We start from the raw sequence: 20,690 nt of genomic DNA on the forward strand, positions 1-20,690 counted from the left end.
TCTGTATAATACTGTACTTCAAAAGTTAGAACATTGATGTGTTGATATAGTTATTTCTTCTTCTAATTTATTTTTGTTTTTTAAGGGACCATCTCTTATAAATCAAGACATGCATATAAAAGCAGGGGTTGTTCTACTGTATTCGCAATATCCGCCTTTCCCAACAGGAAGCATATGGTCCCTTGAGGGCACCTTAGAAGAGGGCCATATACTGAAAAATGTCTGAAAGATATCTGTTTGTGTTGTATACAGTACTTGTTTAGTGGGTGGCCCTGGAACCTGAGAAGAGCTCCTAAAAGGGACGTAGCCAAAACAAAGGTTGAGAATGACTGCTCATGATCATAAGAGAGAAAGCATGTGGCTGTGGAGCCAAGAGTAGATGGTCAGTTCCCTAACTCCCAGGAGAATAGCCAACCAGTGTAGCCTTGAACAAGTACACAGTTCTAGAGTACCACCAGAAGAAAGGATTGGCCAACCACTTTTGAGTACTTCATACCTAGCAGATCCTGGCAAGGACTGCCAAAAGTTAGAATCAATCTGCTACCACATAGTTGTTATTGTTACTAGTAATAGTAAAAAAAGTGTGCATCTTTGATTTTCAGACTCGTTGCATATTTTGTTTATTTAAGCTGCAAGTTAATGTTTTCTCAGTCACGTATACAATATTATAGCTTTAAGCATGACATTCATAATATATATAATGACTCATTAGGTGATTAGAATCATGTTAAGAGCCATGTTCTCTCCATAAGCTAAATCCATCTGTTGTTGCTCTGTGTTGCTTGCTCTCCCAGCAGCATCCTCAAGCAACAACTTAATCAGAGATCAGTAATTCTGTTTTGAACATCAAGTATTTTTGCCTGTATGTTGACTAACTTGTTTTCAAAATTATATTCAGTTAGTATTTTCATTTTTCCATTATTTCCTTGTTTCTCCTTATTTAAGTATATACTATAGGTAAATATCTGTTTGGATGCATGTTTTTGAATTCAGAAAGTATTCTGTTGTAGAATGTCCATTATGTAAAAGTACTGAGGGCTGTGACCAAGGTGGGGGGCCACACCTTTGAAATGTTGGGAGAGAAGTGTCTCTTCCAATACATTTTCAAGCCACCCCAGTTATTACAATTAATTCTAGGACATCAGCGTCAAGCTATAATAAACAAAGTTGGGACTTTGGGAAAAGGGAAGTCAGTAAAAATTCCTTTTTTCTTCCATTTCTGGGAGCATTCAGTTAGTGAAGTGGGAACTATACTGGATTCAACCCACTGCAGTTAGGTATAACACACTTTCATCAACAATAGGAGCCTCTCCATTTATGAAATTCTGGGTCCAACCCATCCTTTTCGATTATGTCCAAGTCAATGAACTATAGTTAGTCATTAGTTTCAGAGCTAATGACTATCTGAAACTGCAGTTTACAGTCACTATTCCCTTGGGAGACCAGATGACCCACAGTGCAATGGCTCACATTTGCAAAAGAAAAGATAAACTGGAACATTAGAAACATTAAGTACTCTGCCCTTGAAAATACCTAACCTCTTACTATATCTGTGAAGATTCTCAGTCATCCAGGCGAGGTTATTTGGAAGTTGAGTCATGGCAACAGGATTTCTTATTAGGTTGGAATGTTTTGCTACTTATCCAAGTAGAGACTGAAGAAGCTGCTTGGATGAGTAGTGAAACGTTTTAACCTAATAAGAAAGAAGTCCCATTGCCATGACTCAACTTCCAGATAACCTCTTAATATGTTGTCTCACAATGTTTTAAGGGTATTTTAAAACCATGCTCTTATTTGAATATACCACTGAATTCACCTTGTATGGATATTCCAAATGCTGTTCACATTACATTTAGTATATGTACCAATATAGCTTCTGGAAAGCAAACTATTAGCTGATGTTAAGTATTAAATATAGAGAAACATCAATTTGTGGTTATTTTTAGGCCCACATAGCATGAGAATTCATTTCCTAAATTAATTACAGTTCTTTTCATAAATGCACTAACCTTGAATTCCAGTTATTTTGGTGGACCTTATTGCCAAAAAATGTCCATAGAAATTTTGCTATTTTATTAACTATTCCATTTTAGTATGATGATGAGATACAACATCTTACAGTAAATGGCTCACTTCTGAAGAAATATTAATACACACAATTTTGGATAAGTTACATTCCTATCTTAGTTCCAAAGGTCTGAGTGAGATTTCAGTACAGTAATGTTAACTTTGCCCTGCGGGGTTCCATTTGTGATTTGTAATGCTACACTTAACTGTGCTATCCTGCCTTCCACAGGAGATGACATTGTACCTGGCATCCAGATGTTGGTACTAGCAGTGATAGGAGAAGAAAGCATGAACACGCCATTACAATTTGTCTTATCCCCCAAATTACTCTCATCCATTCAGCTATATAACTATTATAGATAATAACTTACAGCACGTCTTATTCAAGCTGCTATGAAAGGACTTATCCACCACTCAGGGGATCCTCCCCCCCTCAGATCACATGCTGTTTCTGGAAATAGTTCTATAACAAAGGGTGCAGCTGAGCGTCTCATAGCAAATATTACATTCTTTTCCTTGAAGATATTGGTTGCTGAAAATTTCTGTTGCTCTTCCAAATGAAAGTAGCTGCTATTCCAACATCTGTGACTTCTGAGTACGTCAACCCCAGAAAGGTACATCTCTTAGTGCCATAACAGCTCCTAATGGGGATAGGGTGGTGTCTTCCCAAAATTTTGGAGTGAGAATGCTCCCGTCCTAATTCATGACCCACCCATGTTTTGCTGTATCCTAGAGTGGCATGGCTAATGACAACATTTACACAGCACTGATCCATTCACTGGGTTGCATCCCTTTCTAAGTGTTACATATAGGATTCATTGAAGTCATTGTGAAAAGATCATGAGCATCGTTTCACACTGATTTCAGTGAATCCTGTATGCTATATGTTGATATCCCATCCAGCTTGTCAATGGTTCTTTTATGTACTTTTCTGGAGTTTATATGTTCACAAGTCATATGTTTGGGAACCATAGCCTCTCTTATTTGGAGCATAGGAATGGACGCAACCTTGTAACAGTCAGATTAGGGTTCACTGAACTCAGTGTGAAAAGTTAATTATAACTGTCTTCAGTCCCATTGATTTTAGTGGGAGCTAACAGTGACAAATTTACTCTGGACCCGTCCCATAAATTATAAGCCATTAATACAAGTAACACCCTATTGACAACATCTGAAATATGCATATTAATTGCTACAGCATTTCATGTTTCTGTTCTCCGTTCTTCTAGGTCTTTCATGGTGATATTTCAGTAACACATATTCAGATGACTTTGGGATACTTTTCACATCAATGATGAAAGGATTATCTGGAAGTCGCAGTCACCATCATGGGGTTGCCTGTGAACCAGGATGTGACTCTCTGGTACATCACTCGGACAGGAAGCCATATTTGTTAAATCCTGTGGAACACCATCCTGCAGATCACTCTTACTACACTCAGAGGAACTCTTTTCAGGGAGAATGCATGGTTCCCTATAATGATCAGATTGCCAGCAGCACATTCCCTCGGAGGCATTACAATTCCCATAATGAGCTTAAAGATGAGTGTGCTTTGGTGCCACATGGAACAGCTGGTAAAAGTAATCGCATCCCTGCCAATCTTTTGGACCAGTTTGAAAGGCAGCTTCCTCTTAACCGAGATGGCTACCATACTTTACAGTACAAAAGGACTGCTGTAGAACACCGTAGTGATAGTCCAGGGAGAATCCGCCACTTGGTTCACTCCGTTCAAAAACTTTTCACAAAGTCTCATTCTCTTGAAGGCCCATCAAAGGGCAGTATCAATGGAGGCAAAGCCAGCCCAGAGGAGACACAGTCTATGAGGTATGGCAAGCGTAGCAAGAGCAAGGACAGGAGATCAGAAGGAAAATCCAGGTCAAATGCATCAGGATGGTGGAGTTCTGATGACAACTTGGACAACGATGTTTGCGTTTACCATGGACCAAGTGGGGTGATGACTATGGGACGATGCCCTGACCGCTCCACCTCTCAGTACTTTATGGAAGCCTATAACACTCTTAGTGAACATACTGTGAAGCCTTCCAGGAGCAATAATGATGTCAAATGTTCCACCTGTTCAAACCTGCCAGTAAATTTGGATGCTCAGTTAATGAAAAAAAGTTCTTGGTCCTCTACACTGACAGTGAGCAGAGCTCGTGAGGTTTACCAGAAAGCTTCCATGAACATGGACCAGACAGTGGTGAAAGCAGAAACCTGTCAACAAGAACGGTCTTGCCAGTATCTTCAGGTACTGTACATGTTATTGATTTCAGATGCTTAGGCTGCCTCTGTTTCCTTTCTTGTCTTTCCTGCTGAGATGAGTCTGAAAATGAAAAGAGGAAGGTGGGAGTTAATTCATATACAAATTATAAATAAATCTGCATTTTGGTTGCTAAGGGTTGGTGTTTCAAATGAATGCATACAATGAGGAACTGGTTCACTTTCTTAACATGTGAAAAGAATAAGAACTCTCTGAATAATTGGGGGTGGGGGTTAAAAGCCACTCAAGGCACACAAAACAGCGCAGCAGGTCACAAGGGAACTGGAGGTAGTAAAGCTTTCATTTAGTATTACAATCTCACTGAGCCTTACATTACCACTACAGATATTCATTAGCTTCTGTAATCTTAGGATTTGCCTTCATTTTGTTATTTTGCAATGAAACTGGAGACCCTTTTAACAGTGTTTTGTACACTGTGAACCAATATAAATATCTATTTTGTTATGAAGAGAAAGAAAACCAAACCCTCATGAAATAATTGTACGAAGTGACCAGATTGGTGTTTCCAGCTATTCTTCCTTTAAAAAAATGCTAGTGCTGGCTGGAAAAAAATGTAGTGCTGAAAGAATGAAATTATTGAATGTTCTGATTATACTGTTTGAGAGTACATCAGTTACTCCCTCACAAGCTGTTTGCAGTTAATAAAGCGTCACTATTTTTCACCATTATTGTATCTTTAAATGTCAAGAATCAGATGTCTGCTCTTGGAGCTATCACACTGCCGGTTAATGTTTGTGGCAAGAACGTGGATCAGAAAATTAACACAGTTTCAGCATTGCAAGATCGGTGGATTGTTTTTTATGCATTTTATTTTGAAGCAGATATGTCACATCTAACTGTGCATGGACAGTGGAGTAATGTCAAGCAAAGAAGAGAAAAGACTATGAGGAAAAAAGAGGTTTGATCCTAGAAATCTTTTTCTGTGGTTTTTGTTTTTTTTTTTAAATTAATTGGATGGTTGCTATTTTATTCTTTTTGCCTGCTATTTAATTCTAATCTGTGCTTTGTGTGCATATTAAAGACTAGTTTTCTTTTGTGTTTCACTTATGGGGCATTCTGTAATTCCATTTTGGCATCTGAGTCCATGTTCAGGAACAGGAGGGGATTTTACTGTCATCTTAAGGTATTGATATAGGTATAGTTGAGATGGCCTCAAAATGGGACTGTGGTGCTATGGATTTCAGAGGCTCTGTTTTCAATCATTAAAGGCCAATGTACATCTCAGAATATAAAGAGGAGAGAATATATAGCTTATATGATTTTTACTAGTACATATCTCTGTTGATATAGCTTCATTTGCATAATATAGAAGGAATTTAGAAGGCTGCTCTTGAACGTAGTAAAATAATGACAATGTGCCAGGGAGGAAGACTGTCATATGTGTCCAGTCGAAATAAAATTGTAACCCACCTCCTGATTTTTTTTATGTTAAGTCTTTAATAACACACACTATTCATTTAAGTAGCTCATGACCCAGTATGTGATCGAGTGGTAACAGCGCATGTGTAAACATCGTGGCAGCCTCCTCTTTCCTTGACCCCTACATAGAGACTTTCAAGTCATTTGTAACTGATAGGCATAGACTCCTGAAATAGAATTAGAGGGCATTATCTGTGTCTCCAACAGTCCTCTAAAGCATTGTGCAAAACATCTACAAGCTCCTGCATATTTATTTGCCTTTCCGTGTCTGCTTAGGCTTTTTTTTAAAATCATTATTAAGTACTTGCCAAATTTGTAGAGTCAATTTATTATCACTATTTCAAGATTTTGAAAAGATCAGAGAAATACCCTGTTTGATTTGTTTTTAAACATATGAGTATTATTGAATCTTGAATAACTGTCAGGTGAGAAAGCCAGGCAGGCAGTGTGGCGTAGTGGATAGAGTGGCAGACTAGGGCTCTGGAAACCAGGGTTGAAATCCCTACTTGGCCTTGGAAACTCATTGGGGGAGTGGGGTTGTTAAAATCACTCCTTAAATATCTCACTTTATCTCGAAAACCTGGTAAGAGCATTTTAAGTCAGTTCTGAATTGATGGCATGTAACTAATTAACTAAAGAAAGCCAAGTTGAAGAGGTGATATAGAAGTATGGAGCTTTTTAAAAATCATTTAAAAAAAAAAAACACCTCTACATAAAGTATGTAAAATATATTTTAAAACCCATGCCTTGCTTATCTAGAGAACATGTACAGATTGTCCTATTAAAATGTTCGCGTACATATGCAAAATAGTTAAGATGGGGCATTATTAATTTCTGAAACAGATTTTCATCTTAAGTGGAAAGCATCCAAATAACTTTAGGGCTGTGCACCGGCTTCAGCCATATGTTGAACTGTTACTATTTATATCAATCTAGTTGCACCCACTCTGGGTTTGGTGCAGACTGGAGTTGTCTTTTGATGCACAGGATACAATTCCACATATGGAGCCTTACTTTAAAAAAAAAAGACTAACTGAAAAATAGGAAATAAGGCAGACACTGAAGTTGTGTGAGATGGTAAAGGCTTCTGTATTCTCCAATGACTGAGAGAATGGGAGGGTATTGTATATTAGTGCCTCCCACATTTCTGCTCAGTTTGCTTAGATACTAGCTAGGTTAAGGCAAGTGCTAATTAGGTTTAGTTTCACTTTGATTTTGGACTGAGTGTGTGTGTGACAGTGTTGGGTATTTGCTTTCTTGTCTGGGCTTTGCGTAATTAGGTTTCAGTCAGGTTTAGTTGATTGAAAGGTTTGTCTGTCTTCCCTCTTTCTCTCTCGCTTTTTTAATTTGTCCTTTATTGTTTTGCCACCTGCCCTCCTTAGATTGGGATCACATTGCTGCTTCTATGAACACAGTTCTCATTCCTTCCACACCCCTGACCCGGCTTCCAGTATAAAGGTTGCCTGTTTCTGAGTTAACAGCAGCTGGCAGCAGCTTGTTTAAAAACAGAATTAAAATGGGAGAACCAAATTTTAGATATGGCTTGTCCTCAAACTTCAAAGGTTCCCTGTCTTCATTTGGCACCATAAACCCTCTCCATGTGATCTACCATCTTGCCACATTTCATGGCAATTCGTAACAACAAAAATCCCCCCCCCCAAAAAAAATTATAGCTTTCTGTGCATCAGGAACTTCCAAATCCAGGCCCAGATTGGATTGGAGGGGCCACAAGTCATACTAGATCAAACTATGTCCTGAGCTGAAGCACCAGTTGGACAACTGGATCAGATTGAGGGACCCATGAACATCTCTGATAACTTCTGAAAAGGGGGAAAGACAATACATTGTTAAAGGTTTTAAAGAAAGTTTGCTTCTGTATTTATTATTGTTTTGGAAACTGAGTGACATTTAAAAGGATCTGATTTCCTGCTCAAGAGCTGATCCTCATGCTTGGACATCCAGTTAACCATTGTGTAAGCATCATGCTGAATTAGATAGGCTTTTGTTTCTGATCAACATTCCTCTTCTTACGTTCGTCATGCTGAAAGTAATGAAGGAGCTCATTCCAACATTCCAAATTACAAAAATCTATGTTATTATGCTGGTCATTTAATCTGTTACCCATTTTGCTTGGAAGTATGAATAAGTTGTTGATGGTTCTGATTGCTATGCAATTGTTACACCTGGGAAATATAAGATAATTTCCTTGAAGTACAATTCATCATATGATCATTGTTACCTGAAAGTGAGTCAATGTTCCACGCAAACAAATCTTTAGAATCTAAAAAAAGGCAAATAATGTTATTAATCCATCTTGCTTTCTGTGTAGAAATACAATCATTCATACACACTGACATCTACTCAATTAGTAGCTCTATGATAGAAGAATAGGACACTTCATGGAGGGGGGCATTTTTGCCCACCTTCAGATCTGGGAGGGCTAGACATTCTACCCAAACACTAGTCACCCCAAAATTCAAATTGTGCCTTCCAGAGGCCTATTCAGGGAATGACTTTCACTACATGCCCAGTTTTGTCTGCAGGCCACACTTTGCTCACCTGTTGTTCTAGAGGAATTCAGTGCACATTGGATTTGATTCAGAACAGCTTGCTCAGACATGTACTAATAACAAGTAGGACACTCTCTCATCATGTGGTCACTGATGTCATCTGATAACATTCTCCCAGTGGTTTTATATGACTCTGATATGTGCACAGAGGCTCCTGGGAGTGGGGCCTTTACTACATTGGCTCCTATTCTATTGAATGGTCTTCCAATTAAGGTTAGCCATTTTTTTCCTGGAAAAAAAAGCCAAAGTGTGCTGCTTATATACTGCCTTCTAGTGCTTAAAGCTCTCTCTGGGTGGCTTACAACTTTAATTATGCAGACTAACATTGTTCCCCCAATGAACTGGGTACTCAGTTTACCAACTGTGGAAGGATGGAAAGCTGAGTCAACCTTGAGCTGGCCACCTGAGCCAAGGATCAAACTCAGGTCATAAGCAGAGTCTTCACTGCAGTACTACAGTTTAACCATTGTGCCACAAGGCTGCTGCAGCAGTAGGACTGCAGGGCTAGAAGGGACTCTATGGATCATTGAGTCCATCCCTTGTAAAGGAAACATGGTGAGGAATTTAACTCCCAACCTCTGGCTCCATTGCCAGATGCCTAAACCACTGAGCTATCCAATAGTTCAACATGAGACTTAATTATCCTGAAATCTGAATGCAAGCTCTTCATCTGCCTTGCTGACAATTTCATCTTTCAGAAGGTGAAGGAAATGACAAAGTAGGTCAGCTAACTAACAAGGAAGAACTGGTCAACAAGGTGAAAGCAGTAGGACTGGCCTCACTCTCTTGGGATTCAGGACACTAAAAAAAGAAAACTGAGAGTAGAAGAACACATGTTTAGAGTTTAAGAAACTTGGTTTAACAAACCTTCAGGAAATACTGGGTGACATCCCATGAACAAAAGTGTTAAAAGAGAGAGGAGTTTATGATGAGCAGAAGTTTTTTAAAAACCATATGCACAATCGTAAACAATTCCAGTGAGAAACAAAAGTGGGAGAAGTCTCAAGAAACTTGGATGGCTTCCTAAGGAGCTTTCAGGTGTTATATTAAGATGGAAAGGGGATGTATAGAAGAAAGGGAAAAGGGTTAAATCCTTGAAGAAGAGTGCGAATGAATATCTGTCGCAAGAAGGTTGTGAGGGCAAAAGTTGAGAATAAGCTCAAGCTTGAAAGAGGGGTTAAAAAAAACAAAAAATTTTAAAGCTATGCATGGGACAGGACCAAGAACAAAAGCGTGGTAGGGGCCACTGCATGGGAGAGAAATGCTAGCGAGTAACAAAGAGGTGAAGGAACTGTTCAACACCTGCTTTGCCTCCATCTTGTCTAAAAGGGGAAAGTGTGCCCCAATTAATGAAAATATAGCAAATATGATAAAGAAGGCAGTGAGGGGATTACTGCTCAGGATAGGAAAACGGGTGATATGGAAACACCTAGCTGTTTTATATGAATTCATGTTCCCTGGGTCAGTGAACTGCATCAAAAGTACTAAAGGAACATGCCAGTATAAGCACATAGCATCTGACTGTAATCTTTGAGAATTCTTAGAGAATTGGTGAAATTACTGAGGTCTGGAGGTATGCAAGTGTCTGCATTTTCAAAGGGGACAAGGGGAGAGCATGCAGGCAACTACCAAGCCGTCAGTGTCACATCAATAAGAAGGAAGGTTCTAGAGCAGTCAGTGTGTACAGTATTTAGAAAAGAATGTAATGATTGCTGAGAGGCAACATGGGTTTCTCAAGTAAGTAATGCCAAACTGATCTTGGTGGAGTTACAAGCTTTGTATATCATGGATGGATGGCTCAGTGTGTTAGGTATCTGGCTGCAGAGCCAGAAGCTGGAACTTGGTGGCATGTAATTAATTATATAAAGTATGTTCAGCAATCGCTCCCCATCATCCTGGAGAAAAGTGGTAAGTGAGATGCCACAACATTCTGTTCTGGGCCCAGCGTTGTGATGACACCAGCAGAAATGGAGTTAATCATAATCTTTATTTCTTGTAAAATCTTAAAAATGCTTGAGGTGAGGTATCCAAGAAAGAATGTTTGGCCAAGACATTCTGAACACCTGTGAAAGCTTATCTTTGGCCTTGGAATATTTTCTGAGAAGCTACCTGTTCCTGGCTTCTCATGACATGTGGATGGTTTACATTTATGGGAGTGCTCATGCAACAGAAACCAATTAATTGGCTTGAGCTGATTGGTGGGAAGCTTTAGCTAGCTTATGAAAGCGTAATGGGATATAAGGTGGGAAAAGAACAATAAGTTAAGAGAGCAGCAGCTATCTTGTAGCAATATGCTTTTTCATGCTTGCTTCAATATGTAGCCATCATAATGCTGAACTTCACTTATGCCTAGGAAAGAGACCTTTGGGTAGAGTGGGCAGCATATAAATTAAATATATAAATAAATATAGCTCAGAATCATATAGCTTTATTGTTTTCTGTGAGAATTAGTCCTAATTACCTGAAACTACTTTTATTTTTCCGTAACATGGAACTGCTTCATGTTATATTGATTTTGCTTGAATCAGTAGGCATTTTGCTGAATCTTTGTGTTTTACTACAATTTCAATAACAAAATTTTACAGTTGTGTTGTCATTTAGATAGCTGGGAGGTTGAAGATACTAAATCCTGTATCTTTTGCGCTCAGAGGTTTTTGAGTATCCAGGTGGGTTTTCAAGTTTCTACCTTGCAGGGTTGGTTTACATCCAGAAGCAACAACTTGCTTCCTTTGTTCTCCCTGGAGCACCAAGGAGTAAGTGGTTCAGAGGGTGTTGGGAGAAGAGACACTTGAAGTACTGGGCCTAGCTGTGAGTTCCTCAGTTCAAGGATGATACTGACAAGATGGAACATGTTGAAAGGAGGGCAAAGGGTCTGAAAAACAAACCCTGTAAGGATTGGTTATGGGAAGTTATGTTTAGCCTGGAGAAAAGATAGGTGATATGGTAACTGTCTACAAATATGTGAGGGCTGCTATGTGTCACATGGAATAAATTTGTTTTCTGAGCTCCAGATAGGAGCCAGCAGATTCAAATTACAAGAAGTGTGATCTTGAATGAACACTGGGAAAAACATCCTGATTGTACGAGTTGTCCATTCATGGCACAGCCTATCTCAAAGTGTGTGTTTCCTTTCTCTAGATCTTTTAAAGAAGCTGTTGGATAGCCATCTGCCAGGGATGCTTTAATTGTAGTAGTTCTTGACTTATCCCGTAGAGATTGTTTGACTTCCACAAGCTTTCAGCAGTATCACTCATTAAAGACTCCTGAGAAAACATAGCAACAGACATTCTCTAACAGGTTGGTTTAAAGAAGAGGAAGTGGATAATATACAGTTGTCAAAAGGAGAAATGTGAATACTGGAGTCCTCAAAGGATCTGTACTGGGACCAGTGCTTTTTGGCTTACTCATGAAATGATCTGAAGTTGGGGGTGAGGTGGCCAACTTTCCTAACAATACCAGATCCTTATGGTGGTTAAACAGAAAGGGATTGTGCAGAGCTCCAAAAGGATGTCCTCAACAGGGGAATGGAAATGGAAATCAAAAGTTATGCACACAAGGGTCAAACATGGGGGTCAAAATACTTAAAAACTTAACAGAGGCACTGGTGGGTTCCAAACTATTGGTGAATGACAAGAGTTTTGAGTAGCTCAGTGAAAGTGTCAACTGAGTAAGCGAGCATTTGCTGTGAAAAAGCAGATTTTATCTTGGGAGCCATTTGGGAAAAGTAAAACTGCTCTGTTCATTCCGATCTGTGGTGTGTCCAAATTTTGAATATTCACTATATTTCTCATCACAGCACTTCAAAACTGGCTATTATAGCACTGAAAAAGGTGCAGAAAAGGGTAATAAAAATGATTTATGGGGGGTGGAACAACCCCTACCAGGACAATGTTTGAGGGTTTTTAACTTTGAAAAGGGGTGTACTTATGGGAAGGGCATGATAAAACAGTATAAAATTAAGAATGATGTATGGTGAAGGAGGAGGGGATGAAATTTTTCTTTGATAGCAGTGGAAATCAGGCTCATTCAGTGAAGCTAAATGGTAGGAAATTCATATCAGAATGTTACACAATATAAGACTATTGATGTATATGAAATATAGGTAAAATTAAAAACAAATTAAATAATTAGACTATTTTTGACCAGAAGCAGACTACTTTATTGGCATTATCTTGGCCATCTGCTAGATCTTCTTTTGTACATGTGGTGTGGCACTAACTGCATGCACATAAAAACTACATTGAATTTCTATACAGTCACAGAAAATTTGTTCTGCATCCAAGTAGACCCATTGTGCTTAATTATTCTTTGAGCTTCCTCCTTCACTTTGAAGTCTGTTAAGTGTATTCCAGATGGTCCAGCTAGAGTCTTGTTCTTGTGGGAGACACTCTTCGACATTCATCCATTCAGCAAAATGTGTTGTTTTTGTTCTCCATAGCTTTAGCCTAGCTTCTTCTGGTTTGAAATTTAGAACTTGAGATGTGTGTGCAGATAACATTTCCTCAATTTTAGATGTTATATAGGGGGTTCCTGTCCATGAAGTAGTGCTGTATTACCTTATTTCATTCATTCTTTACTAGCACCTCTTTGTACCTCTGGAAGGGCAATGCCAGACTTTTTCAATGGAGGTAGGTTTGAGGCAGCTGGTGATAATTCTGATGATTCATTAAGAGCTACGTTTACTTGTTTGGCATGGGCTGATTTATACCATATGACACTAACATATTCTGCTGTGGAGTAGCACAGGGACAAAGCTGTTCTTTTTGTTTGTGGGTATGTACTGTAGTCTGTCCCAGCCAGTTTTCCAAGTATGTTACTTCTAGTAGCAACTTTCTGTTTGGTGTTGAGACAATGTTTTTGTAGGTCAGACTTCAATCCAGAGTGACACCCAGATACTTTGGGGTAAGGCAGTGTTCCAGAATCTTGTTTTCCAAGCTAACTTGCAGCTTCCTCTTTGTTATACACATGTCAATATTTGAAATTTTCTGTCTATAAAAATTATTCAGGAAATCCAGGAAAAGTGTCTCTGGAAATGAAAGTATTTTAATGCATGCCTTGGTTTATATTAGTGGTTTCGGAACAAATGGGCAGGTTTCCAGCAAGCCTGAGAACAAGGTCATTGCTTGATAAATCTGCTTTGAAAATTTTCATTCATGCCTGCCACTTTAGCATGGAAATAAATGAAAATATGTTGTAAAGAGTAGAATTGCTTGTGATGAAATATGAAAATAGTGTTTTTAGGTCATATAGCTCATCCTACTGGTGATCATAATAGTGTAATATTGCAATGGCCCTTAGACCTTTGAAGCTATAAGTTCTTATAGGGGCTTATTCCTACAGAGTCTTATTGTTCCAAGTTCTTCAAAATTCTAGTCATAAAAATGACATAAATGTAAATAATGGCAGCTAGCCAATATTAAGTTACAGACCCCTGGAGCCACAAAGATGATAAGAACAATAGATTTTTCTATCGAAAAACAAAAAGCAAAGCACACTGCTTATGTACAGCCCCATAGTGCTTAAAGCAGTCTCTGAGCAGTTTACAATTTAATTATGCAGGCTATATATTGCTGCCCCCCCCAAGCTGGATACTCAGTTTACTGACCTCAGAAGGGTGGAAGACTGAGTGAACCTGGAGCCAGCTACCTAGGATTGAACCCGGGTCATGAGTGAGTTTAGGCTGCAATACTGCACTTAACCACTGTGTGGCGAGGCTCCAGATTTTTTGTTGGACCTTCAGAACTTGCAGATGCTGGAGAGAGAATTGTTTTGAGATTGGGAGGAAGTGAAAACCACTTAAAGAGTTATAAATATAGGGAGATAAGACACTGGTACACAGAGCATTCATCACATAATTGCAACTCCACACCACTTTGGGCACCATATGTCAAAGAACAATAATCATCATGGGTTTCCCTCCATAGATACATACTGGCACAAGGCTGGCCAGGCTAGCTGAGGACTTACAGTAATTTTCTGTGTGTGTGTGCTTAATATGCTTGGAGACTAAGAAAGCTGTTTTTTATATATGATATTTCCTTTAAGAACTTTAATATTTAAAAAGATGTATTCTCTTTGTTTTTAAATGTGCCTTGTTAGGCTGTATACTGTATTTTGCATTGTTAGAATACAACTGAAAACATTCATTTTGATATTTTCTTGTACTTTTGCTCCTGTATTTTCGACTGAATTCTGGCTTAAGTATTCACCTAAAACTCAAGTCCAATTTTCATATGCTATATTTAAGTTTTGTGTCTAAAGTTTTTTTTCCATAGCTGTAATATTTTTGTAGTTTGTATTTTTACAACTTTGAAGTATTTTGTGCATACAGAACATAGAAGCTATGTAGATAGATATGTGTAGGCATTCTTCAGTCCCAAGAGACTATGTTAATGTGCTCTGTATGGAGGACTTGGAACAGCGTCTAGTGTGGCTGAGAAGGCCAATTTGAGAGTGACAATCCCTTCCACACTGAAGACAAATACAGTCTGTCCCCTGTCCAGCTCCCTGATTTTGCTGCTTTCAGGACTGTCTCATTGCCTCGGCCTGCTGGACAAGGGTCTCTTGAAATTGGGAGAGGCCATGATGCACCGCCTGCCTCCAGGCTGAACGCTCAAATGTCAAGGTTTCCCTCGCGCTGACCCTGTTAGGGATCTTTTTTGCTGTTATGCTGAAATACACCTTTGGAACTGCAACAGAAGGTGTCTGTCTCCAGACTAGATCAAACGGAAAGCTCTTTAATCTCTCTAGATTGAGAGCGAAGACTAAAGTCCAGCTGAAATGCATGAGGGACTTCCTCTTCTTTGATGATGCAGCTCTTGTTGTCCACTCTGCTGAAGACCTCCAACAACTCATGAATTGCTTTAGCAAGGCCTGCCAAGACTTTGGGTTAACAATCAGCCTAAATAAAACACAAGTCATGGGCTAGGGTGTGGACTCACCTCCCTCTATTACCATCTCCACACAAGAATTGGAGGTTGTTCATGACTTTGTGTACCTTGGCTCAACAATCTCTGACACTCTCTCCCTAGGTGTCAAGGTGGATAAACGCATTGGCAAAGCAGCTACCATGTTCTCTAGACTCACAAAGAGAGCATGGCTTAATAAGAAGCTGACGGCATATACTATAGAGCCTGTGTCCTGAGCACACTCCTGTACTGCAGTGAGTCCTGTACCCTTCATGCACGGCAGGAGAGGAAGCTGAACACGTTCCATATGTGTTGCCTCCGATGCATTTTTGGTATCACCTGGCAGGACAAAATTCCAAATAGAGTAGTCCTAGAATGAGCTGGGATTTTTAACATGTATACATTACTAAAACAGCGATGTCTATGTTGGCTTGGGCATGTTGTGAGAATGGCTGATGGTCGGATTCCAAAAGATCTCCTGTATGGAGAATTAGTGCAGGGAAATCGCCCCAGAGGGAGACGACATGTGCGGTACAAGGATATCTACAAACGTGATCTGAAGGCCTTAGGAATGGAGCTGGACAGGGGACAGACTGTATTTGTCTTCAGTGTAGAAGGGATTGTCACTCTCGAATTGGCCTTCTCAGCCACACTAAATGTTGTTCCAGGTCCTCCATACAGAGCATGTTTACCATAGTGCCTCGAGACTGAAGGATGCCCAATCTAAAAAACCTTTACTTTACCAGGTCTCTCTGACACATTTAGTGGGGAATGCATAGCCCTTCCCTTCTGTCTCATAACTTTGCACCACTAGGAGGTATGGAGAAACTGGGAGAAACAAGGTGCTGAGCTCTAAGTGTGTTTGACAGTAAGTAATGACTGAATAGGGTTTTAAAGGGGTTTAGGAGGTCGCAGTGTGAAAGTGCAATCAAGAGTGCCTGTAGTAGTAGGGTCTTCGCGTTGCTGGGAAACTGTTTCTATACTAGTTTGTTTGTGTGCTAGAGGTAATAAATATTTTTATTGGTTAGTCATTTAGTCATGTCCGACTCTTCATGACCCCATGGACCAGAGCACGCCAGGCCCTCCTGTCTTCCACTGCCTCCCGGAGTTGGGTCAAATTTATGTTGGTAGCTTCGATGACACCATCCAACCATCTTGTCCTCTGTCCCCTTCTCCTCTTGCCTTCACACTTTCCCAACATCAGGGTCTTTTCCAGGGAGCTTTCTCTTCTCATGAGATGGCCAAAGTATTGGAGCCTCAGCTTCAGGATCTGTCCTTCCAGTGAGCACTCAGGAAATACTACACTGAGAGAATATGTGGTCCCAGTCACCTGAAAGGATATGATTGTTGGGCCATGCAATAAGAAACTCCTAAGCCAAGACAGTCATTTCAGCTATCAGTATGAAGTGTTCAAACACATTTTAGTGATTCATGTTATTATTAGTTTCTACTTAATGTTGATATACACCAGATCTGTATCCAACAAATCCCAGATTATCCGAGACTTTATCCTGAAGGAGGATGCAGACCTGGCATGCATAACTGAGACTTGGGTGGGTGGGGAAGGGGGTGTTCCCTTGACCTTTACCTGCCTTCCAGGTTATACAGTCCAACAGCAGGGTAGACTGGAGGGGCCGGAGGGGAGTAGCTATTGTCTATGAAAACACTCTAGAGGTTGTTAGGTGCTCCGCGTTGGTGACACCAGGTCTTGAGGCCCTACACATGTTGATTGGGGCCAGGGATGGTATTGGGATCCTGTTGGGTTACTGCGCTCCCCATGACCCAGCCATTTCCTTACCGGAGCTGGCAGACTTCGTCTCTGTGGCACTGTTGGAATCCCCGAGGGTTTTGGTCTTGGGTGATTTCAACATCCATGCAGAGGCAGAGGTTTCTGGTCAGGCTCTTGAATTCTTGAAAACCATGGCTTCCATGGACATGTCCCAACATGTTAACAGCCCCACTCATGTGTGCGGTCACACATTAGACCTGGTGTTCTCCCCTGAGCAAAGTGAGTGTGGTCTGATGGTGACCGACCTTATGCCTAATTAAATGCAACCTCTCGTGGCTCTCCCACTCCACAGGGAGCAAGGACCTATTGTAATGGTCTGCCCTCGAAGGTTACTGGATCCTATAGGATTCCGGCTGATCTGACTAGTGCTCCTGTCGAGGTTCTGGTTGATGGCTGGCTTGCTGCCGCTACCAGGGCTGTTGACACGATCGCTCCTAAATTCTCTATCCATTGCAGAGCTCATTCAGTACACTGGTTTAACCAGCAGCTGCGAACGATGAAGCAAATTAGGAGAAGGCTAGAGTGCAAGTGAAGACATAACCCGGCAGATTATAATTGTAAAGCTGTCAGGATTGTGACTAACCTTTACCTTACCAGAGTGAGGGCTGCCAGTCGAGCTTATTTCACTGTCTGGATAAGCGAAGCTTCAAATCAGCAGGTGGAACTTTTCCATATAGTCCGGGATCTATCTGGAATTGGTCTAAGTGATAGGCCTCCTACTAGTATTTCACCTGACCAATTTGCAGCATTTTAAAAATCTAAAGTGGAAGCCACTCGCTGGGAGTACTTTCCTTTTTTGAACACAGTAGATCGAGCAGAGATGTCCAGCACTCCATCTTGCCCGATGAGACTCAATCTCTTTCAGCCTGTGACACCAGATATGGTGGAAAAAGAACTGATTGCTGTCGTGCCACCACGACAGCGGTCAAGCCTCCCTTGACCCTTGCCTGGCCTGGGTAATCAAAACAGCCAAGCCTATAACAACTGAATGGGCTGCCGCAATAATTAATGGGTCTCTCTCCCTCAAGGAGACACTCATTAGGCCCATTAGGAAGAAACCAAGTTTGGTGGTGGATGGCACTGGCAATTATAGGCCCATCACCAATGTTTCTTTCCTCAGCAAAGTGGTGGAGAAGGTGGTGGATGACCAGCTCCAGACTCTTTTGGATGAAACCAATGCCCTGGATCCATTTAAGTTGGGCTTCAGGCTGTGCCACGGTATGGAAATGGCACTGGTCACACTGTTTGATGACCTGCTGAGGGAGGTGGACAGTGGCTAAATGTCTCTGTTGGTCCTTCTTGATATCTCAGCCACCTTTGATACCATCGACTACGGTATCCTCCTGGGGAGGCTCTCTGAGCTGGGAATCAGTGGTCTAGTGCTAACCTAGCTCCGATCCTTCTTTGAGTACCATCCCCAGAGACTATAGCTTGGGGACAGTGTATTGGCCCCATGGAATCTTAATTGTGGGGTCCCGCAGGGCTCGATTATCTACCCAATGCTGTTTAATATCTACATGAGGCCGCTGGGTCAGGTCATCAGAGGGTGTGGGGCTTTGTGTCATCAGTACACTGATGACATCCAGCTCTACATCTCCTTTTCTCCATCAACAGTGAGTGCTGTTTCATCCTTTCAGCTCCCTTGCTGGGTGTTTTTAAGAGCCAACTCAAGACCTGGCTCTTTAGGCAGGCCTTCCCTCCTATCAGTTTATTGTTATCCTTATGGTTTAAATGTTGTTTATTTTATTTTATTATTCTTGTGTGTTATTAGCTGCCATGAGTAGACTTCAGTGTAGATGGGCAGGATATAAACTAAATAAATAAATAAATAAAATATATATTGGCATTGAAATTTCTTTGTACAGCCCATGTTGCAGAGGGTGAGGGATAAATGGTGTTACCCTGTAGGTTTCTTCTGGACATCTTGGAAGTTTTTGATAGCATTGTTATGGGACAATGCTGAAGATTTATAGTAGCAAAATGCAATGGTACTGTGTTTGTGGAGGTGGGAATCTTATACTGTAGTTATGGAAAGGAGCTCTAAAAGCAGAGTTTGCCTTTTGGTTTCAATTTCATATATGTCAAGACTAAAAAGGCTTTAAACATTTATTTTTTGTGTTCTGCCCTTCTTATAATATGTTTATTTGTTACATTTTATATCACCTTTCCTCCAATGAGTTGAAAGTTATGTATATAGCTTCCTTCTTCCCCAGTTTGTCTTCACAGCAATCCTGTAAAATAGTTCTGGCCCAAGATCATTTGGTGAGTTTCAGTCAGTTGTGATTGACCCTAGGTTTTCTGAATCCTAGTCCTAATCCAGTGCTCTAATTCTTACACTATACTGAGATCTTGGCTGCACTGTTGAAATGAATCTATAGCTGGATTGGGGTTTTTAAAGTCACATGGGTTTTATGTTGGGGTGTGCCTTTGGGACAACTTATTTTTCTGTATTGGTGCATTTTCTGAACCCTGAGACAGCAATAGCGTGGCTGCTTCAAACGTCTATGAGTTCCCCTAATGAGGGAATACTTATAGTCTCATTCCTATCATTCTTCAGCACATCAGCTTTCCACACTGCATGGACCCTGCCACTGTCACTTCCCCTGCTCTGTTCAGGTTACTATGCCTCTTCCCTCCTCCCCCCTTTTTTTCACTTGTTAACTCTTCAGGAGCCTCATGACAGTTTTGGATGGCCAATTAGAAGTGCAACTAATTAGTGCAAACTGTTTCTTTTCTTTTCATCACTGCTACTGATGCACTTGCTTTTGGGTGTAGCAAGTCAGGCTTGTTCTGATCCCATGGAAAAACAGCATCCTTTGGGTCTTCACAGGAAGAGTTAAATCTCTTCTCTTCTTCCCTGCCCCCCCCCCGGAACACCACACACACACAGAGGCTGTAGTAATCTTCTGTCTTTTAAAACTTTTCTGGGTATCCAACTGGAATGCTGACAGAGGGGCTACACTAATAAATACAGGCAGGATTTCTGTAAATACAGCCTTTTAATATTTACTTTAATAATTTTCAATATCTTTCAAAGTGTCATAGCACTAGATCAATGTTACAGATAGGGAAAAAAAGTAAGATATCCTGCAATCTGAAACCCATGATTCTGGTTTTGAATATTTGACAAACCCTACAGACACAATTAACTCCAACACAGGCGTTCGCACAGGCCAAAACAATTCAAAATAAATCATGCTTATAATCCAAGTCAGAATAACAACCCCCTTGTGGGTGTTTAAAAAAAAACACCTCACTTTCCTATCAAAAAAGGCGTTCTTCGTTTAAATCAATTTCAATCATGCTAAACCCAATGCAAAAACAAGGGTATTATAATATGTTGCTGAGCCCTTACTCTCCCTATAATAGGGAATAGGAATGCAAATGCATTTTTTACCAATAAAAGAGACATCTGGAAAACATTTAAAACTGTTCTGAGAATAGACACTAGGAAGCTGACTGCGCCTTGTTAGTAGAAGATTTGGATTAGCTAGCACTCAAAATACTGTCCAATGTGAATTGTATCCAAATATTTTTTTATTTTTTATTTATTTATTTATTTATTTATTCATTCATTCATTCATTCATTCATTCATTCATTCATTCATTCAATTTATATCCCGCCCATCTGGTATATTCTACCAGTCTGGGCGGCT

The 20,690-nt window shown here is 40.3% G+C and overlaps 1 protein-coding gene across 7 annotated transcripts in view; it reads left to right on the forward strand.

Annotated features, from left to right (window-relative positions):
- The window catches only part of DLGAP1 (DLG associated protein 1), a 435,006-nt gene that overhangs the window by 282,501 nt on the left and 131,815 nt on the right, over positions 1 to 20,690 (forward strand). For 6 of the 7 annotated variants that reach the window (XM_020794518.3, XM_078391586.1, XM_072998818.2 and 3 more), the window contains exon 5: positions 3,297 to 4,315. In XM_020794518.3, coding sequence (XP_020650177.1) covers positions 3,359 to 4,315 — 957 coding nt within the window. In that variant the 5' untranslated portion in view covers positions 3,297 to 3,358. Of the gene's footprint in view, positions 1 to 3,296; positions 4,316 to 4,497; positions 5,247 to 20,690 lie in introns of those variants that run through there. The other variant, XM_020794521.3, reaches the window with a different exon arrangement.

Source organism: Pogona vitticeps, chromosome 4 (genome assembly GCF_051106095.1).
Source record: "Pogona vitticeps strain Pit_001003342236 chromosome 4, PviZW2.1, whole genome shotgun sequence".
In the NCBI taxonomy this organism is placed as follows: Eukaryota; Metazoa; Chordata; class Lepidosauria; order Squamata; family Agamidae; genus Pogona; species Pogona vitticeps.